Genomic DNA, 20,830 nt, shown 5'->3' with positions numbered 1-20,830 from the left:
GAAGAAAAACAGTAAAAATAGTGCATCAATACAGCTTTTTCAACAGGAATCATTATATGATTTGCGACACTGCAAATAATAATTTCATAAAATTCTACTGCAAGCTATTTCAGTAATGAAACATAAGGAACTTTGTCGACAGTAAATATTGAAATTTCTACATAATAGACAGTTACTCGGTGCTTGAAATATACAATATCCATAACATGCATAGATTAATATAGCCTGTATAAAAAATGGACATGCTTCAATGTTGTGTTATTAACTATGTAAATTGGGGGATCTCATAAACAGGAAATGGGGGAAGTAAATTTGCCATTCTCCTCAGCCCCTATGTTCCCAAAAATCTGCTCCCAAGGATTGGGGGGGTCCTTAATTGTTTGAGAGCTGTAGGGAAAAGAAGAAATTGACAAAAAAAACTGCCATGCATTAAAAAAAACCTCTTCTGGAAAAATGTTCCCTCTAGAAACATAATATATTCCTGGAAGGGATATATTATATTTCTAGAGGCATTAAACGTAAGACCACTAAGTTAAGACCAAACTTAAGAGTTTATTTCTCAGTTTAATTTGGAGTCCAATATTGAATTTCTACACCTAGAGGCAGGGAAATACAAACAAGTGAATCTAGTATATAGGGCAGTGGTGGTGAACCAATTGCACAGGTGCCAGAGGCGGCGCTCAGAGCCCTCTCTGTGGGCACGTGCGCCGTCGCCCCAGTCCTAGGCCTTCAGTGGGTTTTATAAAACCTTTTCGCTTTAGGCCTCCACCGTCGTGTGCAAAAAAAGAAAAAAAGATTCAATCAGTCAATTTCAACTTCTTGCGGGAAAAAAAAAAGATCTTGCAAAGTTGGAATTGATTGATTATACTTTTTAGTCCCACTCAATCTGCCATTACCACCGCAGCCATGACCACCCAATGGGCCACACCCATCCCCACCCAATGGGCCACACCCACCCGGCACTCAACGATGCATGTGAGTTTTGGGTTGCAGTTTGGGCACTCAGTCTCTAAAAGGTTCGCCATCACTGATATAGGACCTGGAACATGAAAAAAAAAAAAACAGAAACAAAAATCCAGTCCTGAGGATTAGGTCACAAAACTGTCCCAGAACCATAGTACAAATAAGGCTGTAAGGAGTGTTAGATCATCTGAATGAAGCCAAGGGAGTGAAAGGCCCAACCAACCAAGTGATTTTGCTATTTGAGGTCAAGCAGTCAATGGACCACCCATCCTCAGCCTCAAGTCAAAGCCAGCCAAATACTTCTACACAAGATATGGCATATCTCACAAGCACCTTCCCCATTCATGGAACTAAAAATGTAATGGCAATAGAATAACTGACTAATAATTTGCTGCCTCACAATACCTAATTGGTAAGTTGTGTTGTTAATTCAATTATGCCAATTTGGCTTACTTTCTCACACTATAATTATAATCTAATTTAGATTTTAAGAGTTTCAAGGCTGTTCAGCTCCTCTACTCTAGTAAGCCTCCGTGCTATCAGCACCACAAAGATCCTGCAGGAGAAGGGCAGTGTGGACAACCGTGGGTTCAGGCAGGATGAGAGCTGTGAACCATAAACACCAAGCTTTTGCTATGTCCCTGCACAGCAGTTACAGTGCCCTTGCTGACCTTATTAGGGACATTAAGGAGACAGGTATTGTGAAGATAACTCTAATAAGCAGGGGATTGTGGTCCGAGATGAAGAACTAGATTTCGACAGGGAGAAGTGTGAATCAGGTATTGCACATCAGTCATGCAAGAATAGAAAGGCACCCAAAAAGAGAAGCTACCTTCTGGCAGGTGATTCAATTATAAGGGATGTAAATTTAGGAAAGGACACAGAGGCTTCGAAAGAGGCCAGGTGTCTTCCAGGTGCTACTGCCAGTAGGGACAAGAAGCGTATTTCTAAAATAATCAAGAATGGCAGCAAGGACTGTGATGTGGAGGCTATTGTACATCTTGGCACTAATGATCTGTCCCAAAAAGATGTACTCTCTGTGCAGAATGATTTCCAGAGCTTGGGGAAGGAACTTAGCAGAATAGGCTGTAGGCTTACTTTCTCAGAGGTTTTACCAGTGTATAAGGAGCAAAACGGAAAAGGCCAGCGCATAGCACAATTCAATATGTGGCTAAAGGAGTGGTGTAAAGGGGAAGGCTTTGGATATATTAGTCACGATGTCAGTAGCTGGTCCAATCAAAAGATGTACAAAAGAGATGGTTTGCATCCATCAAAAAAAGGGACTGAGTTATTCGGCTATAAATTCACAGATTTTCTGGAGGGAAATTTAAACTGAACAGCAGGGACAGGGAGTTAATTGATACGGAACAACCCTGTCCCCGGCAATTTAAAAATAATAGGGCTATCAGTGCATGTAGCTTAGATGTGTGTGTGGACAAGAATACCAACCTTGCTATCAAGCAAAATGAAGCCTCTAATAGCGAGTGCCACATAAAGTGCACTAACTAAATAGGTGGTAAGACAATAGGGGAACTCAGGCACCACACAGGTTATGTAGAAAGGAAACACAGGGCCACTCACAAAGGACTCAAATGTTTATACACCAATGCACAGAGTATGAACAGCAAACAGGGTGAACTAGAAATTCAGGTTAATGAGGGCAGATACGATATTGTTGCCATTACGGAAACATGGTGGGATGAAACCCACACATAGAACACACAGCTAGAGGGATTTAAATTATTTAAAAGGAACAGACCAAATAAAAGAGGAGGTGGAGTTGCTCTCTATATAAGAAATAACTACATCTCCACAGAAATAGAGCACAACAATGATAAAAACTGTCTTGAATGCATTTGGGTCAATATAAAAGGGAGGGAAAATGACATTGCCATAAGTGTATACTACAGACCACCCAACCAGAGGAAATAGATGAACTTTTTGCTAGTCAGCTAACTAAGGTATGTAGGAAGCACATCACAATAGTAATAGGGGACTTTAACTACCCTGACATCAACTGGGAGACAAACTCTGCACCAAGTGGAAGATCAAACAGGTTCCTGGCAAACCTAGCAGACAACTTTGTCTCCCAAAAAGTAGAGAAGGGAACTAGGGGATTAGCCATTTTGGATCTAATTCTCACTAACAGAGATGAAATGATAGAAGGTGTTGAAGCCATAGGAACCCTGGGAGGAAGTGATCATGCAATATTAGAATTCAACATTATAGAAGCACAAGCAATAGAACAGTCAAACTAGAGTCTTGGACTTCAAGAGAGCTAATTTCAATAAACTTAGAGAGGGTTGGGAAGGATTCCATGGATGAGAATCCTCAAGGGGAAAACAACTCAAGAAGCTTGGGAAATTTTGAAAAATGAGATAATAAAAGCACAGTCTAGCACAATACCAACAAAGAGGAAAAACAACAGCTCTCAAAAGAAACCAGCATGGCTGCATAAAGAACTCTCTGACAAATTGAAAGATAAAAAGGACAAGTATAGAAAGTGGAAACGAGGGGAACATAACTAAGTCAGAATATCAGCAAATAGCCCGAGCCTGCAAAGATGAAGTGAAGAAAGCCAAGCTCAAAATGAACTAAGGCTTGCGACCAAAGTCAAAAATAACAAAAAAAGCTTCTTTCAACATGTAAAAAACAAGAAAAAAGTGAAGGAAATGATTGGTCCATTAGTGGGTGGAAGTGGCAAGAAGGTGACAAGCAACAGGGAGAAAGCAGAACTATTTAACTCGTTTTTGCATCTGTCTTTACACAAAGGGAAAAAACAGACCAACCTATCAAAAATAGTGCCATAAAAAACAAAATAGAAACACAAGTTAAGATAGGCAAGAAAATGGTAAGTGAGCACCTGTCCAGCCTAGATGAGTTCAAATCGCCAGGACCAGATGGATTACACCCCAGAGTTCTCAAGGAACTGGCAGATGTGATATCGGAGCCACTGAACTATATTTTTCAAAGATCCTGGAACACAGGGGAACTACCAGAGGACTGGAAAAGAGCTGATGTAGTTCCCATCCTCAAAAAAGGAAAAAAAATGGATCCAGGAAATTACAGACCTATCAGCCTGACCTCAATACCTGGGAAGATCCTGGAAAAGATAATCAAACAACGAATCAACGAACACCTAGAGGCAAACAAAGTCATTACTAAAAGCCAACATGGGTTTGTCAAAAATAGATCATGCCAGACAAATCTTATTGCATTCTTTGACCAAGTGACAAAATTAGTGGATCAGAGGAATGCTGTGGACATAATTTACTTGGACTTCAGTAAGGCATTTGATAAAGTAGATCACAACCTACTACTTGACAAGATAGAAAAATGTGGGGTAGACAGAACCACCACCAGATGGATCCGTAGCTGGCTGACCGGCCGTACTCAGCGAGTGGTCCTCAATGGAACTGCATCTATATGGAGGGAAGTGTGTAGTGGGGTGCCCCAGGGCTCTGTTCTGGGCCCAGTACTCTTCAACATCTTCATCAACGATTTGGATGAAGGGATAGATGGGGAACTCATCAAATTTGCAGACGACACCAAGCTGGCAGGAATAGCCAACACTCCAGAAGACAGGCTTAAGATACAGAAGGATCTGGACAGACTTGAACACTGGGCACTAACTAACAAAATGAAATTCAATGGTGAAAAAAGCAAGGTTCTACATTTAGGCAAGAAAAACCAAATGCACAAGTACAGCATAGGTGGCACCATGCTCAATAGTAGTAACTGTGAGAGGGACCTCGGAGTCCTAGTAGACAATCACCTAAATATGAGCCAGCAGTGTGCTGCAGCTGCCAAAAAGGCCAACATAGTGCTAGGCTGCATTAACAGAGGGATAGAATCAAGATCACGTGAAGTATTAATACCACTCTTCAATGCCTTGGTAAGGCCACACTTGGAATACTGCATCCAGTTTTGGTCACCATGATGTAAAAAAGATGTTGAGACTCTAGAAAGAGTACAGAGAAGAGCAACAAAGATGATTAGGGACTGGAGGCTAAAACATATAAGGAACGGTTGCTAGAATTGGGTATGTCTAGTTTAATGAAGAGAAGGACAAGGGGGGACATGATAGCAGTATTCCAATATCTCAGGGGCAGCCATAAAGAAGAGGGAATCAAGCTATTTTCCAAAGCACCTGAAGGCAGGACAAGAAGCAACGGGTGGAAACTAATCAAGGAGAGAAGCAACCTAGAACTAAGGAGAAACTTCCTGACAGTGAGAACAATTAATCAGTGGAACAGCCTGCCTCCAGAAGCAGTAAATGCTCCAACATTGGAAGTTTTTAAGAAGAGACTGGACAGCCATTTGTCCGAAATGGTGTAGGGTTTCCTGCCTGAGCAGGGGGTTGGACTAGATGACCTCCAAGGTCCCTTCCAACTTTACTACTATTACTATTACTATATAGCATTTCACATAAAATAGAATTTTTTTCTTGACAAACTTGTTAATATTTTATACTTCGTGTATTTATTTGCTTTGATTTTTTTCCCCAATGAAATAAAATAGATGATGCAGTAATCTAAAAGGTTCCACTGAATTACATGTTATTGACCATCTTTAACTAATAAATAAATTAATCTCAAGCAATGTTGGTCCATGGACAGAAAGTTTAAGAAATGTTTCCCTATTCTGTTCCCCTATTCTAAACAATGAAAGAGTGTTACTCTTTTTGAAAAAAAAAAATTCTACATCATGTCAAGTAGCATAGGCAAGGATTCTGCTAATTGGAGCGAGGGAGGGGAAGGACTTATAGGGACTGGGGGAAATTTGGATTTAAGAGCTCCAAAGCCACTGTGCTAGCCTTTATTTCAAGATCTAGATCACCTGCTATTGGTATGCACTTCATCAGCCATCTGCATAGCTCCACTGCAGATACAGCAAATGCCTTCACTGAACAAGCACGCCAACTAATGGATCCTTTTTGACAGCAGTGGATTGCAAAGGCGTACCTTTGCCTACTCTAATGATCTAATCTCTCTAGCAAGTTAAGCCTCCTCTACACAAAGCATAGATATTTACACTATCCAATAGAATTCCTATCCTCCATTAATATTATAGTATCTCCTATGAATGGACAGGAAGACCTGGGGGAATGTAGTCCATGGGGTCGCGATGGGTCAGACACGACTTCGCAACTAACAACAATAACAAATGAATATATGAGAATATCCTTTCTTAGTTTGTTGTGAAAGTCCAAACTGCATTTGCTACATGATAAATGAAACCAATAACTAAGCTTATTTCAACATTTTAACAATATCTGACTACTCCAGAACTTGAGTGTACATTAGAAAACCACAATCATGAATACTGAACTGATTATTATCAACATTGTAAGACACGGGTGTCAAACTCGCCACGTCACGTGACATGTTGTGACATATCGCAACTTTTTTTGCATTGCTGGAGCTGGGGTGTGTGCAGCTCCATATGATGCAACCAGCCTGCGGGCCGGCAGTTTGACACCCCTGTTGTAAGAGGACAGCAGTGTTAATCTATGTTGGCAAAAATCAGAAGGAATCTGATAGCACGCTTTCCAAGTAGTAAATTCTGTTAAAAGGCATAGGCTGTTAAAAGGCATAGGCTTTCTGTTAAAAGGCATAGGGGGGCTGCTGGATTTGCATAAGCTTAAATAAAGGCTTATTCCTTTTAATGAAATGTATTAGGAAAGCATTACTCGTCCTGATTTTTACTATTATAAATAATTTTATAAGCAAAATTAATCAAAGGATGTTGTTCTACTACTTTTTTTTAGCATGTATTTATTTCTCTAAATATAATCCAATATATTTTATACATTAAAATAGAAGCCTGGGATAAGCCAGGTAAAACTGAAAGAAAAGAAAATTTGTATAGCTCAGTTTCCAAGTTAAATAATCTATGCTTTTGATATTCTTATTTTTAACTCTGTGCCGCAAACAACTCAGAAGTGTCATTTAATCTTTAAAAAAGCAGTCTAGCTCAACAGGTAGTCTATGCGTACATGAAACACCAGTATGATCAGACAACACTACATTGTAGGACAGTGATGGCGAACCTTTTAGAGACCGAGTGCCCAAAAACTGGCCCCGCCCCCACCCTGCCCCCCCATTCCCCACCTCGCATGCCCGCAAGGCCACTCACCGCCTCCAGGGCCCACCGCAGATCGCCTAGGTAGCCCAGCAGCACTATGGCAGTCATGTCCTCTGCCCGCACCCTGCAGCATCAACTGTGCACATGGGGTGTGAGGGCAAAGTTCTGTCTATGCTGCCTGGCTGCCATGTCCTTGGCTGCGCTGCTCCGCGTGGGCCACACTCAGGGCGACTCTCCTTCAGGGGGGCTGCTGGAGAGGAAGGGGTCATGGGGGGATGCGAGGCTGGGGAACAGCATGTGCGCCCACAGAGAGGGCTCCGAGTGCTGCCTCTGGCACCCGTGCCATAGGTTTGCCACCACTGTTGTAGGATATCTTTTAACATGCACTTACACATACATACAACCTGTTTATGTCTAATATATGCACGAGCATTTACCTCCTGCACTTCTTGATAAATGGACTCTCAAGTATCTCATCAGCAGTAGGCCTCTTCTCTGGATCCTAAAAGAGGTGAGCGACAGATCACTCCCTAAGGAGAGGGATCATTTTTCTATTTTTTAATTCTAGAGCAATGAATAAGTTACAGGTAGTCCTCGATTTACAACATAAGGGGAGAGATTGCTAAAAACCAGTATGATCAGATATGACTTTGGGGTTAGAAGGTACATTTTGTTTTTAATTCTGGAAAAGATTATATAATTTTGCTTTTTTCATAGTTAAAAAAACAACGAATGTGGGGCAAGAAAAAAAGGAAGATAAACATTATTCAGTTTCTGTCTTTGTAGTGTATGATTTTTAAATGTAGTAAGAAAAGAGAGGGGAATGGGAAACAGTAGTAAACCATCCAATCTAAAAAAATGAAAAAATATTCAACATTGAAAATAGATCTGTAAAGCCTCTATTATTAGTTCCTTTAATTTTCTTCTCTAGAGAAAGCAAGTGGGCTTCATAAGTAGTTTTTAGTAACTGACAGCTGGTAAAAAAAATTCAAAGGCTCTTTCTCCCTCCCTCTCAAACCAAAGAACCCATCACAGAATGGAGGTAGTTCACCAACCTGATGAAGGCAGGAATGCACCATTTGGATGAGATCCATAGAATACATACTGGAATCAACTTCCATTGCCCGGTTTCCTTGCACAATCTTCACACAGAGATTCAAGGGATTCTAAGAAAGAAAAAATGAAATGATCTAAATCAGTGTTTCTCAAATTTGGCAATTTGGCAACTTTCCCAGAATTCCCCAGCCAGCCATGCTCAATCTAAGTGGAATAGGAGAAACTTCCTGAGATGATGGTCTATGAAACTGTATTTTTAATTCTCTCAGCCCCCGAATGGCTTCCAATTTTACCTGCATTCCAAGACAGCAAGGAACTTCAGAAGTACAGTAGAAAGGCAAAGGGATCTCCAAATGAGAATTCCACAGTTTACCTAGAAGTTTCACTGTCATATAGTATCTAAAATTGGAGTCTTAATCCCTCACCATAGGACAATATAATATAAAAGGTGATGCAATATTAATTACGAGCATAGTTGTTTCATAGTGACTTACCGTTGCATCAAAAGTTCTCTTCAATGTAAGGAGCTCAAAAGCAACACAGCCAACTGCCCATATGTCAGACTTGAAATTATATTTTACTCCCTGGCAGAGCTCTGGAGACATGTAGTATGGAGTTCCTACCAACTACAAAACAAAAATATTAGAGATATTAGGTCAGTTACTCCATATCACGCAGACAAAATGCATTAAGTCTTAATTTGCTGTCCTTTTAATCTCTTCCTTCACCCAAATGCTCAGACTTTGCTTTAACATATTTGTAGAAAAGTAATCATTGAAACTTATCACATATATATCCTATTTATAACTAGAGTACCTTCTTTTTCTTAATATAAAGACTGAATTAAAAAGAGAGCAAACTGACTGAAGGAAATAGTCAAAACAAAAAGTTATCAAACAATTCTACAATTATACTAAACGAACAAGACAAAGAGAAAAAGATTTGCCAATGCCAACATAACTATTCTATCATTAGATGTATCATTTGATCAGTTTATTTCTTTCAAATCAAGTCATGGGAATATGTATTTATTTAGAGCATTTATATGGCCACCCAACTCAAACAATGTACAGTAGCGGCCAAAATTGTGGAAACCTTTTGGGAAAAGTATACAGTAGAAATGCCACCTTTGGTTACGTTTCCAGCAATTTTTCTTCTAATTTCTTTATAACTGTAGCCTTGTTCACTTAATAATACTATTTTACATCACTTTCTGGGCAACCAGTTAACTCTTTGCATCATTACTTCAATTTTATTACATTTTACAAGCTCACTAAATGAAAGAACACAAAAAAACCCAACCAACTTGATAGCAATCACATAACACACTGACAAATGTCCTCCTCTCAGCTTCAATACATGACATCAATAACTGAATCCTACTGTGATCAGATTGGCTCATTGCCAAAACAAGATGACATCTGATTGGCTCTCTAAACACTCATGCTCATTGGCTACAATCAGATAAAGGAAAGCTACCTGATATCAACCTAAGCAAGTTGTGCTTCCTTTTTCTGGTTATTTAGCTATAACTTTTCACAGAATACAGTACAGATAATTGAACAAACTTTGTTGCATTACATTCTTGATTACATTATCTTTCCATTGATATATAATTTTATGGTACTACTCCCCCCCAAAAGTGGTATTATTAGCCATCAAACCTCAAAAATACACTTTTCCCAAAAGGTTTCCACAATTTGGCCACTACTGTAACTCTAAACAGCATACAAAAGTTATCAACAACAAACACAAAACAGAGAGGAAATAGCACAAAGCATTAAAAACAACTAATATAATAATATAGTGACTAGAACTCCCAGATATATAACTCATTCAATGAGGACTCTGCTGATCCTTACCTAAATGCCTAGGAAAAGAGCCAGGCCTTAAGTGCCTTCCTAAAGGCCTATAGGGAGGAGAGCAGCCATATATATCTACTAAAAAGCATCTAGGTGTGAATTCAAGGAATTCAAATATATTAATTGCAAATTTAGATTTTGTTGTTAGAAATAATTCAGAAGAGATAAAAGAAATAAACAGTTGATCAAATTATTTGAAGTGCATAAAGTCCCAAGCAGCTGAATCATCCTCATCATTATCAAATTCGTCCTGCAGCCACTTACAGTTTCAGCCATGGAATATTCAGAGTTCAGTTTTTTTGCTAGACCATAGTCCCCCAGTTTTATGAGATTTGCTTTGGTGAGGAAGATATTCAAGGTCTTTATATCTCTAGGAAAGAAACATTTAGATATAACTCTTTATATAAGCAGACACAGAATGTTTAAAAAATTAACATATTTCCTTTGTTAATATTCTGAAGGCATTAATACCTTCTTCATGTGTACAGTTTAAAATTTTTATTACAGGGCTCTTAAATTAATGTGATATAAGCCAATATTATTTTTTAGTTTTAAAACAGGCTAATCTAGTATTCTCAGTTAAATGTATGTTTAAAGTAGATATTAGAATAATTTTAAGTTGAAATGCAATAAGGACGTAGTCCTATATTCTTTCTTAAAGTGATTTCCATAGAACTCAATGGGACCTAGATAGAATTAGATAATAAAGCATCTTAATGATGAAAAATGCGAGGCAGTTAAAGGCATTAAAAGGTGTATAAAAAGACACAGGGGCCAATGAAGAAATCAGATGATCAAAAGATGTAGTACAGCAAATGCTTAATCTCAGAACAAAGTCCTTCTGCAGAAGGCCTTTAAGATAAAGATAGAATGGGACAATTTATCATTGCTGAATATTTAATGTTATTCTGGTCCAGTGGTTAAAAAGTTAATATGAAGCAAAATTATAAAATGTCAAGCAACAATTACAGGAAATGTTAGTATAGTATAGTATAGTGTAGTGTAGTGTAGTGTAGTGTAGTGTAGTGTAGTGTAGTATACCATACCATACCATACCATACCATACCATACCATACCATACCATACCATACCAATTATACTAATGCTGGGAAAGATTGAGAGCAATAGAAGAAGGGGACGACAGAGAATGAGGTGGCTGGATGGAGTCACTGAAGCAGTAGGCATGAACTTAAATGGACTCCAGAAGATGGTAGAGGACAGGAAGACCTGGAGGAATGTTGTCCATGGGGTCGCAATGGGTCGGACACGACTTCGCAATTAACAACAACAAATATACCAATCTAAATATTTTGCTTCTGGGATACTTCACAGTTATCATATTTATGAATTTCATTTATATGATGCTTTTTCTACAAGCTCAAGGTAATACATATGGTTTCTTCCCAATCCATTTTAACTTCACAACAGCCTTGTGATGATATTAAAGCAAAGATGATTGGCTCAAACTCATTCAATGGGCTTCACCGCAGAACAGAAATCTAAGTCTACTTGAACCTCCATTGTATCCATTACCTTTTATGTCATATAGAAACTATAGGTTGTCATTCAGTTAATATTATGAAAAAGCATATCAGATGCTTTGTGGTGCAGAATATGGCCTTTCATGTATTATATATTTGGTTGTATGCAATTTGAGGAACTTTCATTTAACTATATAGTAATGTTCATCTGCCTTTCCTTTAGGAGAAATTTGTCAGTCAACAGTCAGAATTTTTGTCTTCTTTTGGACCTAAGTTAAAATACCTGTGAAGAATTCCTTCTCTGTGGATACAGCTTACTGCTGATGCAATTTGAAAGAGGTACCACATTACCATCTGCAAAAAAAACCAAATATTCACATAGAAAAAAATTAGATTGTTTCTTAGGAGACAAACACAGGAAATATTCTGACTGAACCTTTCTTTAGAAAGTGGACTATCATTTAAGAATAATACTGAGCACTTTTCTACAAAGTTACCTTTCTGGAATTATTAGTTTATACAGTTTCAAAATGGAGAATAGATGATAAAGGAATTTATAGCTTAATAACAAAAATAACTAAGAGTGTGAGCTGAGGTTTCAAGCTGTTGTAAAAAAAAATCAAAGTGGTCTTTAACTCCTTAATTCGATGTTTCAGCTATCACACCACAACTCTATACCTTAAACACATTTTTATACAGAACATCTGTATTCTTTCATTGTTTCTCTTTTACAGATATGTAAAATATTGGACAACCATTGAATATAGTTTGCATCTTTATTATGAAGACCAAGAACATCTTATTTTAATAAAATGGCTTTTTAAAAATAAGATGGCTTTAAAGTGCTAAAGTTGCAATTCAAAACATATTTTGAAAAAGAAAGTATGCCTCACTGGACACAGTGAACATATATGTGATCACACTGTAAACTGATATAACAATAGCCTAACAATTGAATATATAAAAACAAATGCATGAAATTTTTCTGCTTAGTAATTAGTTTTGGGAATGCAAAAAAATTTGTTCCATTCTTTTAAATATGAAATGTAGAAGAAAAGTATTCTGAGAGTTGTAGTACCAGGCAAATTCTTTATTAGAGCTGTTAGGCTATAGTCATGTTGCAGTAATCAAGCAGACTCATATAGGAAGCCATATCAAGTGTGGGATCTATGATACTGGTATCACACAAATATTTAAAATGCACATAATACAAATATCCTTGTTATGTATACAGGTCTTAGTCCAAGGCAATGGCATAGGCAAGATGCCCTCATATAATCAGATTTCGTACATAACTTGCTTACTCTAGGGCAGTTGCTGGAGGATGACACAACAATGCATGCATGATATACTCACAAGCCTCTTGATGACATTTGCATAGTCCAGGGGTAGGCAACCCAAAACACTCAAAGAGCCACTTGGGCCCATTTCCCACTGAAAACAAAACACTGGGAGCCGCAAAACCCTTTTAATATCTAAAATGAAGATAACACTGCATATATCCTTTATATATCATAAAGGTAAAAAAGGATATATGCAGTGTTATCTTAATTTTAGATGTCAAAAGAGTCTCTCTCTCTTTCTCCCTCCCTCCCTCCCTCTCTCCCTCCATCTTTCTTTCTGCCCTTGGTCTGCCAATCCTCTTCCCCCATTCTTTCTTTCTCTTTCTCTTTCTTTTCTCTCTCTCTCCCTCCTTTTCTCTCTCTCTCTCTCTCTCTCTCTTTCTTTCTCTCCCCCCCTCTCTCCGATCTTCTGCTCACCTGGCAAGCTGGCTTCAAGCTGTTCTCCAACAAGCTTAGGGGTAGGCAACCTTGGCTCTTTTATGACTCAGGGACTTCAAGTCCCAGAATTCCTGAGCTAGCATAGCTTGGCTAGCTAGCTCTCTCCTGCCCTTCCTGCTTCCTGCAGAGACACAGCAAAGGGAGGAGCCCCGCGCTAAAAGCTTTTCAGCTTGTCGGAGAACATCGTGAGTCCACTCTCTTTTACACACACACACACACACACACACACACACACACACACCACACAGAAGCAGGGAAGCGGAAGTGCCTCTTTCTGTCTCTCTCTGCAAATGGCAGAGGAGGCTGGGAGCCACAAGGGAAGGCTCAAAGAGCCTCAGGTTACTGACCTATGGCATAGTCCCTAAATTATTATTCTTTTAATTCCTTAAGATTATCAAATCTCACAAGACCTCAATATAGACTTTCCCCCAAAACTCCTATGAATTCAGCATTTCTATACAAGCAGACACAAGATTTCAGTATTCACAAAACTCATAAATTTTGATAATGTTTGGTTATTTTAACTTCTTTTATTGTAGAGATTATTTGCTCCCTGCCTCTATACAGTTTCCTGAACCCTTCTTAAAGTGTTGGACTATAGTTTCCATAATTCCTATACTGGCTGGAAATTATGAGATCTATGCCTGGAGGTAATCTGGTCGAGGAAGACCATTTTAAAAGCAAATTCAAGGCCAATCAAGTGAATAAAAGAGAAGCAGGCTGCCCTTGTTTCCCAACGTTTTCATTACCTCTTCTTCAAACAATGTGTCTTTTTGTCGTAGGATCTTATCATAGAGGTTTCCACCTGTAAGTAAAAAAGAAAAATACTGAGTTACAAATTTCACACATTCACTGTGTATTAAAAATCCTTCAGAGGATGTTAATGTTTTCCTAATTTTTTCTATGGAAAAGGGGATTCTCATTTCTGCTCTATACTTTGCTGCTTTAATTCAAACCTCAAAAGATGTTGCAAATGAAGTTTCAATAAACTTGGGAAAATAATGAAATTTAAGTTTAAATCAATAATGATTCCTTTGATGTTAATAATTTGCAAAATTAATTAGAAAGTTTTGCAAGGAAGGAAAATATAATCAAAAATATTTAACATGGCAGAAGGGAGCACCATGTATGGCTTAAAATAAAAAAAAAAACTATTTGTCATTGTACTTTTAATTTTCTTTACTCTGTTTATTTTGCAAATCTCCTCAAATTGGCTGTATATTTAGTATCCCATCTTTCCTTCAAGTAGTTCTGATCCTCAGTGTCTCTTATTCAGCAACTACAGAGTATATATCTCTGAAATATAAATGGCAGTCCTGCAAAGTAAATCTGGTTTGCACTTGTCAATCTACCCATAGCTAGAATTTATAAACAAAGCAGATTCTCTGTTCCATCTCTCCTTGCAGAACTCAAGATGGAAGACGAATTTGCTTTTTACAAAACATTGTTCTCACCATTACAGTACTCCAGTTCAATCAGCAAAGTGTTATTATCCATGAAATGATTGTAATAAGCAATGATATTATCATGTTGCAACAGAGCAAGAATAACGATCTCATTCAAAGCATCACGCCGCTCTTTTTCTGACAATCTGGTAAGATCCACTTCCTTCCATACTACAAGTGAATCGTCCTGCAATTTAAAAAACCTGCTTAGTTAAATGTATACTCCAGATAAGTTGCAAACATCTTAAAAATAGCATTTATTTCTTCCGTCATCCAAAAATTAAGTATGGGATTCAAATGGCCATTCCTGATTTCTGATGCCAAGAACCTTTTTTCCTTTTCAGTAATAATTGATTTTTGTCAGCTTTTCAGGAGGCATATACTGTAATCATTCTATAGTACATAACAAGACGATGAGGGAGTAAGAGTTATCTATTACTCCAACCTCGCTTTATACAGTAAGAAAAACCTGTTTGGTAAGTATTGCTATTTGGTATCAACATCAAATTCTTGTGATAAGAGTCTAAGTCATTTTATTCAGTCAAGTTATTAATTCTGGTAGCCACTGAAGCTATGTCAGGATTTTCAACTTTTCTTTAATGAACTGTTAAAAATAGCATTATTTTAGGTGTGGCATTCCAAAATCATCCACTCATAGAAAATATAGTTGTTAATGATGTTAAATAATGAATAGACTGCAACTGTGTTATGAAAGATAGAAATCAAAGACCTGCCTGGAACTGTCTTGAGTTGAAATCACAGACTGTAAAAATATTTTCACCTTCACACATATTTAATTAACTGATTCTACCCTATACACCCTTTTTCTCAGAACACCAAAGAGAGTATCTTGGTAGGCAAATCCACATAGCCCAAATTTATCAGAGTTCACTCTCTTTACTCAGATCAGAATTTATCTGCCTTTATCATGCAGATTATTTAATAATCTTATTTAAAATGCCTTCCTTAATGTTATGGTTGCTTTGTAGTTTAGCCCTGGACTTTGCTAAAATATAATGTAGCACTACAGTTTTTTCTCTTCTATAGTGTTTTTTGTCATGGAAAGGAAACTATTGGAAAGGAAGCAACTTTCTACATCTACAATATTTTATTTTCAAATCCCACTTCTTTGGTTTTCTAAAAGCAAAGTTAGAAACAAGATTATGCTAATGGTATTTCTTTCTTATGCTAAATAGCAGTTTGGGAAATAATTTAACCAGGCAATACAGCATAAGAGCAAAATTTAATTCTCCATTATCTAAATTTCTCATGCAGCAGTTATTTTCAACTGAAAAAAATCATTTTCATAATTCTAATTTCACTGAACAAGATTTTACTTTTTGCCCTTTATAATTGAAATAATCAATTCAGTCACATGAATTTCAAAAAAAGTTACCCTAGCTAAAATTTTGGAAGCCTTTATATGCAAAAGCATCCTAAACCCAGTCCAGTTTTTAACATCATAACTGACATAATAAACATACATGAATTGTCAAAATATTTCACAGAGTTTTGTTTCTTCTGTTGCAATCAATAGTTGATATCTCTGCTACATGATCTGCAAAGTTATGAAGTGTCATGTGATGTATCTTTTATATGAGGACACATATTTCCTGAAAGAATCTATGCTTTATTTATGCATTCTCAAACAGCATATACTGTATGATCAACTAAAAAAAAGTTATATATGAAGTTCTGGGGCAAACTGTGGGAACCCAGAATATAAGAATAAATATAATGCCACCCAGAATCATATTATTCAAGTTGGGTGGCCATATATATATATTTATAAATAGTGGTGGCACAAGGATTCATTATGCAAAGAGAGAACATTTTTTTAAAAAAAGTTCTGCAAATGTATAATTCCATCCTTTTTCACTTTCTAAGTCATCTGAAGAAATATTTTTTCACTAAAATCTTTGTGCTACTGAATTTTGTGTTTTACTATCTGACAGAATTTTAAACTAATTTATTGGAATGGAATAGAATGGAATGGAACGGAACGGAACAGAACAGAATTTCTGCAGTCCTAACTATCTGTTGGAGTCTGTATCTGTCCTGTTTGGTTGCTGTACCAAATCAGACAGTTATAGAAGTAAAAATGACGGACTCAATAATTCCTCTGTAAAACTGTATCAACAGCTCTTGGGGCAGTCTGAACTTCCTGAGTTGATGCAAGAAGAACATTCTTTGTTGTGTCTTTTTAATGATGGTTCTAATGTTGGGTGTTCATTTCAAATCCTGAGAGATTATAGAACCCCTAAATATGAAGGACTCTACTGCTGATTTATTCAATTTATTTGCTAACCATCTTGTTTTAAAGAGTCTTTGGGTAGCTTACAGCATGAAAACATTAAAATCATCAAATATATTCTTCTTCCCCCCCCCCCTTATAGTCTTAAAAGTTTTAGATAATTTTTAAAATTGTAGTTATTTCATCATTTAAATCCTGCTTTGGGAGTAGTTTATCAATGTGTGACGCATCTATATAAATGTGTATATGTGTATATTTATGTTTGTGATATATTAATATAATAATATATAATGTTTAATGTAATCAATGCAATGCAATACAATACAATACAATGGTAGTCCTCAATTTACAAGCATTCTTTTAGTGACTGTTTGAAGTTACAATGGCACGGAAAAAGTTCCTTATAATCATTTTTCACACTTACGACTGTTGCAGTATCGCCATGGTTACATGATCAAAATTCAGGCACTTGATAACTGGCATGTATTTATGACAGTTGCACTGTCCTAGGGTCATGTGATCACCATTTCTAACCTTCCCAGCTGGCTTCCAATAAGGAAAGTCAATGGGAGAAGCCAGATTCACTTAACAACCACATAATTTACTTAACAAGTACAGTGATTCGTTTAACAACTGTGGCAAAAAAGTCATAAAAGGAGGCACAATTCACTGAACAACTGCTTTGCTTAGCCATTTTTGGGTTCAGTTGGACTGCCTGTATAAGATATATAATAAATATCTAAACTATTTTATTTAAATACAGTATTAGAAATGATAAAATTGAATCTGGGCCAAGGCTAGTCAGGGCTTTATTTTAGAAGCTGCTGTTTTTGCTGTGTGACACAAAAAGACACCACGTATAGACATGATCTTTATATATTCACAAATTAGACCTCTAATATTAATCCCTGCCTAATATGTGGAAGGAAACTGATTTAGAACAGAAAGGGGGTACTGAGGCCCAGCAGCTCTTACTTTAGGTCTTAATTATGTTTAGCTTCATAATAAATTGTTTACAAAATTGAGAAGGGTTAAAAAAAGAAGACTATGGAATATAGAAGAAGAATTAGAGACTATAGCAACAATAAGGTATCTGTGAAAAATACTACATACTCTATACAAAACAGGAAAAGCTGGATGAAAATCTACCAAACCAATAAAAGAAAAGCAGACAGAAATGTTTGCAGTAGATGGCAATGGGATACATATTGTGGAGTAGCCAGTAGAGTTATACTAGATCAGACCAAAGGACAATATAACCTCATATGCTCCTTCCACAATGGCAAACTAAATGCCAAAGGAGAATCAATACACATTGTGATATAATCTCCAAGTCATTCCCAGCAATTGCATTAAGAGAACTATTGCCTTCAACATAGAGCCATCATTATCTAACAGTTTTATCTTATATGAATTTGTCTAATTAGTGATCATCACTTCAAATTACGTTATTTCCTGTGACATTCCATGGAAATGAAAGTTGGACTTCGAAGAATCAGGACAGCAAGAGCATTGACATTTTTGAACTTTGAAGTAGACTTTTAAGAATATCTCGGATAGCCAAGAAAACAAACAAATTGATCATTTACTGAAATCAACACAAATTCTCACTAGAGCAAATGACCAGGCTCAAATTATCCTACTTCAGACATATGATGTGAAGCTCTTTGGAGAAGGCCCTAATCCTAGGACAGGTGGAAGGAAAGAGAAGATGAAGACTAGAAACAATGTCAATTATGGTAGCAATGGGTTCAAAACTGCTGGCAATGGGTGAAGACCTAAAGGACCAAGTTAGAGACAGATTGTCATGAAGAAAATCTATGTGATGTCTAAGAGTCAATACTGACTTGAGGGCACATAATCACTAAACAGTTTGGCTATAAACTATGTCTTTTAGCTATGTGCTATGCCAGTGATGGCAAACCTTTTAAAGACTGAGTGCCCAAACTGCAACCCAAAACCCACTTATGCATCATCGAATGCCGGGTGGGTGTGGCCCATTGGGTGGGCATGGCTGAAGTGGTAACAGACGGGGTGGGACTAAAAAGTTCAATCAATCAATTCTAACTTTGCAAGAACTTTTTTTCCCCCCGCAAGAAGTTTAAATTGACTGATTGAACCTTTTTTTTTTTTTTTTTTGCACATGGCGGCAGAGGCCTAAAGCGAAAGGTTTTATAAAACCCAGCTGAAAGCCTAGGACTGGGGTGATGACGTGTGTGCCCAGAGAGAGGGCTCTGAGTGCCACCTCTGGCACCTGTGCCATAAGTTCGCCACCACTGTGCTATGCCCATAGCTTAATATAATTAACTTTAAAAAGTGCTTCCTTTTATCTGTCGTGGATATCCCAGCACTTAATGAATTATAGAATCAGTGAATTATTGATTTTGAAATGGAAAAGTTTCTTTATACTCCAACTTTGCACTGTTTTATCTACCACTATCATTTTTATATTTTCTAAGTTAAAGAATATCAAGCATTTGTATCTCAAAAGGGAATGGCTTCAGACTCTTAATTATTCTGTTGCCCTTTAGCTTTATAATATACAGGATTCCAAATGTGGTCAAGCTGTAGGTCTGAATAGCAAACACTATAAAATTGACACTTTTTTTTCTCTTTTGTAATGCAGCATGGAATGTGTGCCTTTTGCAGCAATCAAGGATTGATTTTCTAGTGAAATCCCATTCAGTTGTCACCAGCTGAAATCCTACTTGTATGTGTGTTAGTATAGATTTGTCTCACCGTGCATCCCTTTGGAACTTGCTAATAATGGATTGCACTTGTTATTATAATAGCCATTCCACCCGTTTGGTGAAATTCTTCAAGCATTTTGTAATACATGAAACTCTCTGAGAATTTTGTTATCACTTTTGAAAACTGAAGGAACTGGAGCTGCAAAAGAAATGATCTTCCTGTATGTACATATAAAAACTTCGAGCATAATAGTTTACTGCAAAATTTTCAGCCCCTTCCCCCACTCCAATTTAAGCTTCCAAAATGTAAGATAAAAACAAGCGAGGGATTAGAGGAAAATTTGGCACATTTGGTTCAGCTTCCTTCATGTAAATCTAAGTTCTTGATAACAGACATGAAGGGTACCATGGGCAATTAAAAGAAAACAGTAGGAATCCAGCGAATTATAGAGTCAGGATTCAACACGAAAAGAAATAAAGAACCAACAGGATTCGGGGCCTCGACTTATGCATGGAAGAAAAAGAGTACCATGGCAGCGACGTACCTCAGTCCGGCGATATAGAGTGGCCTCGCCGAACGCCCCCCGACCCAAAATCCGTATAGGGGCATAGTGCAATTCCTCCTGCTCGCCCAGGCTCGGACCGGAACGGGAGCTGCTCCTACTGGACGACTCGCTTCCGAAGTCGGAGTTGATGGAGTTGTAATGCCTCTCATATTGGTTCAAAGACATGACTGCCCAGCTACCGCTTCCCGAGGATCTAAGAAGGGAGCGCTCGGGGGAGCGCAGGCGGCCCGTCCGAGACCAAGGATTGCGGCCCCTCACGCGATGATGGTGAGCGGCTTCCTGCTATTATTGCCGCCTCCGCCACCACCAATATATCAGAGCTCCGGCTCTGCGCAAGCGCGCACCCCTTTCCCGGCCTCAATCTGGGAAAGTCACCAGTTCTCCGGACTGCCCCTTTCGCCGGTTTCTCCGAAGCTCCGCAGCCCCCAAGCGCGGCAGGTTGGCTACGGCTTTCGCTGACCCGGAACCATTTCTGCTTTGCCGCGCGCCCTCGGGGACGGAAGGTCTCTTCGCCGAGAGTCCCAGCGCGAAGGAGAAATAGGGCAGCCGGAAAAGCGCGAAGTGAGCTGGGTGGAGAGGCGAGGGACACCTTGGGAGAACTTTCTCCGATATAGTCAGAGACTATAGGAGATCTCCGCCCGCGTA

The 20,830-nt window shown here is 38.0% G+C and overlaps 1 protein-coding gene across 2 annotated transcripts in view; it reads right to left on the bottom strand.

Annotated features, from left to right (window-relative positions):
• NEK9 (NIMA related kinase 9) overlaps positions 1-20,507 on the bottom strand; it is a 37,009-nt gene extending 16,502 nt beyond the window's left edge. The window contains exons 1-8 of one of the 2 annotated variants that reach the window (XM_039351697.1): positions 20,165-20,507; positions 14,685-14,862; positions 13,980-14,035; positions 11,733-11,803; positions 10,233-10,338; positions 8,601-8,732; positions 8,106-8,216; positions 7,488-7,552 (exon numbers count right to left, since the gene is read on the bottom strand). In XM_039351697.1, the coding sequence (XP_039207631.1) occupies positions 7,488-7,552; positions 8,106-8,216; positions 8,601-8,732; positions 10,233-10,338; positions 11,733-11,803; positions 13,980-14,035; positions 14,685-14,862; positions 20,165-20,350 (905 nt within the window). In that variant the 5' untranslated portion in view covers positions 20,351-20,507. The remainder of the gene's footprint in view (positions 1-7,487; positions 7,553-8,105; positions 8,217-8,600; positions 8,733-10,232; positions 10,339-11,732; positions 11,804-13,979; positions 14,036-14,684; positions 14,863-20,164) is intronic. The other variant, XM_039351696.1, reaches the window with a different exon arrangement.
• Between the last annotated feature and the right edge of the window lie 323 nt (positions 20,508-20,830).

Source organism: Crotalus tigris, unplaced genomic scaffold (genome assembly GCF_016545835.1).
Source record: "Crotalus tigris isolate CLP2741 ecotype Arizona unplaced genomic scaffold, ASM1654583v1 scf7180000018371.15429387391:27106975, whole genome shotgun sequence".
Classification (NCBI taxonomy): Eukaryota; Metazoa; Chordata; class Lepidosauria; order Squamata; family Viperidae; genus Crotalus; species Crotalus tigris.
This window is presented reverse-complemented; position numbering and strand designations above follow the sequence as displayed.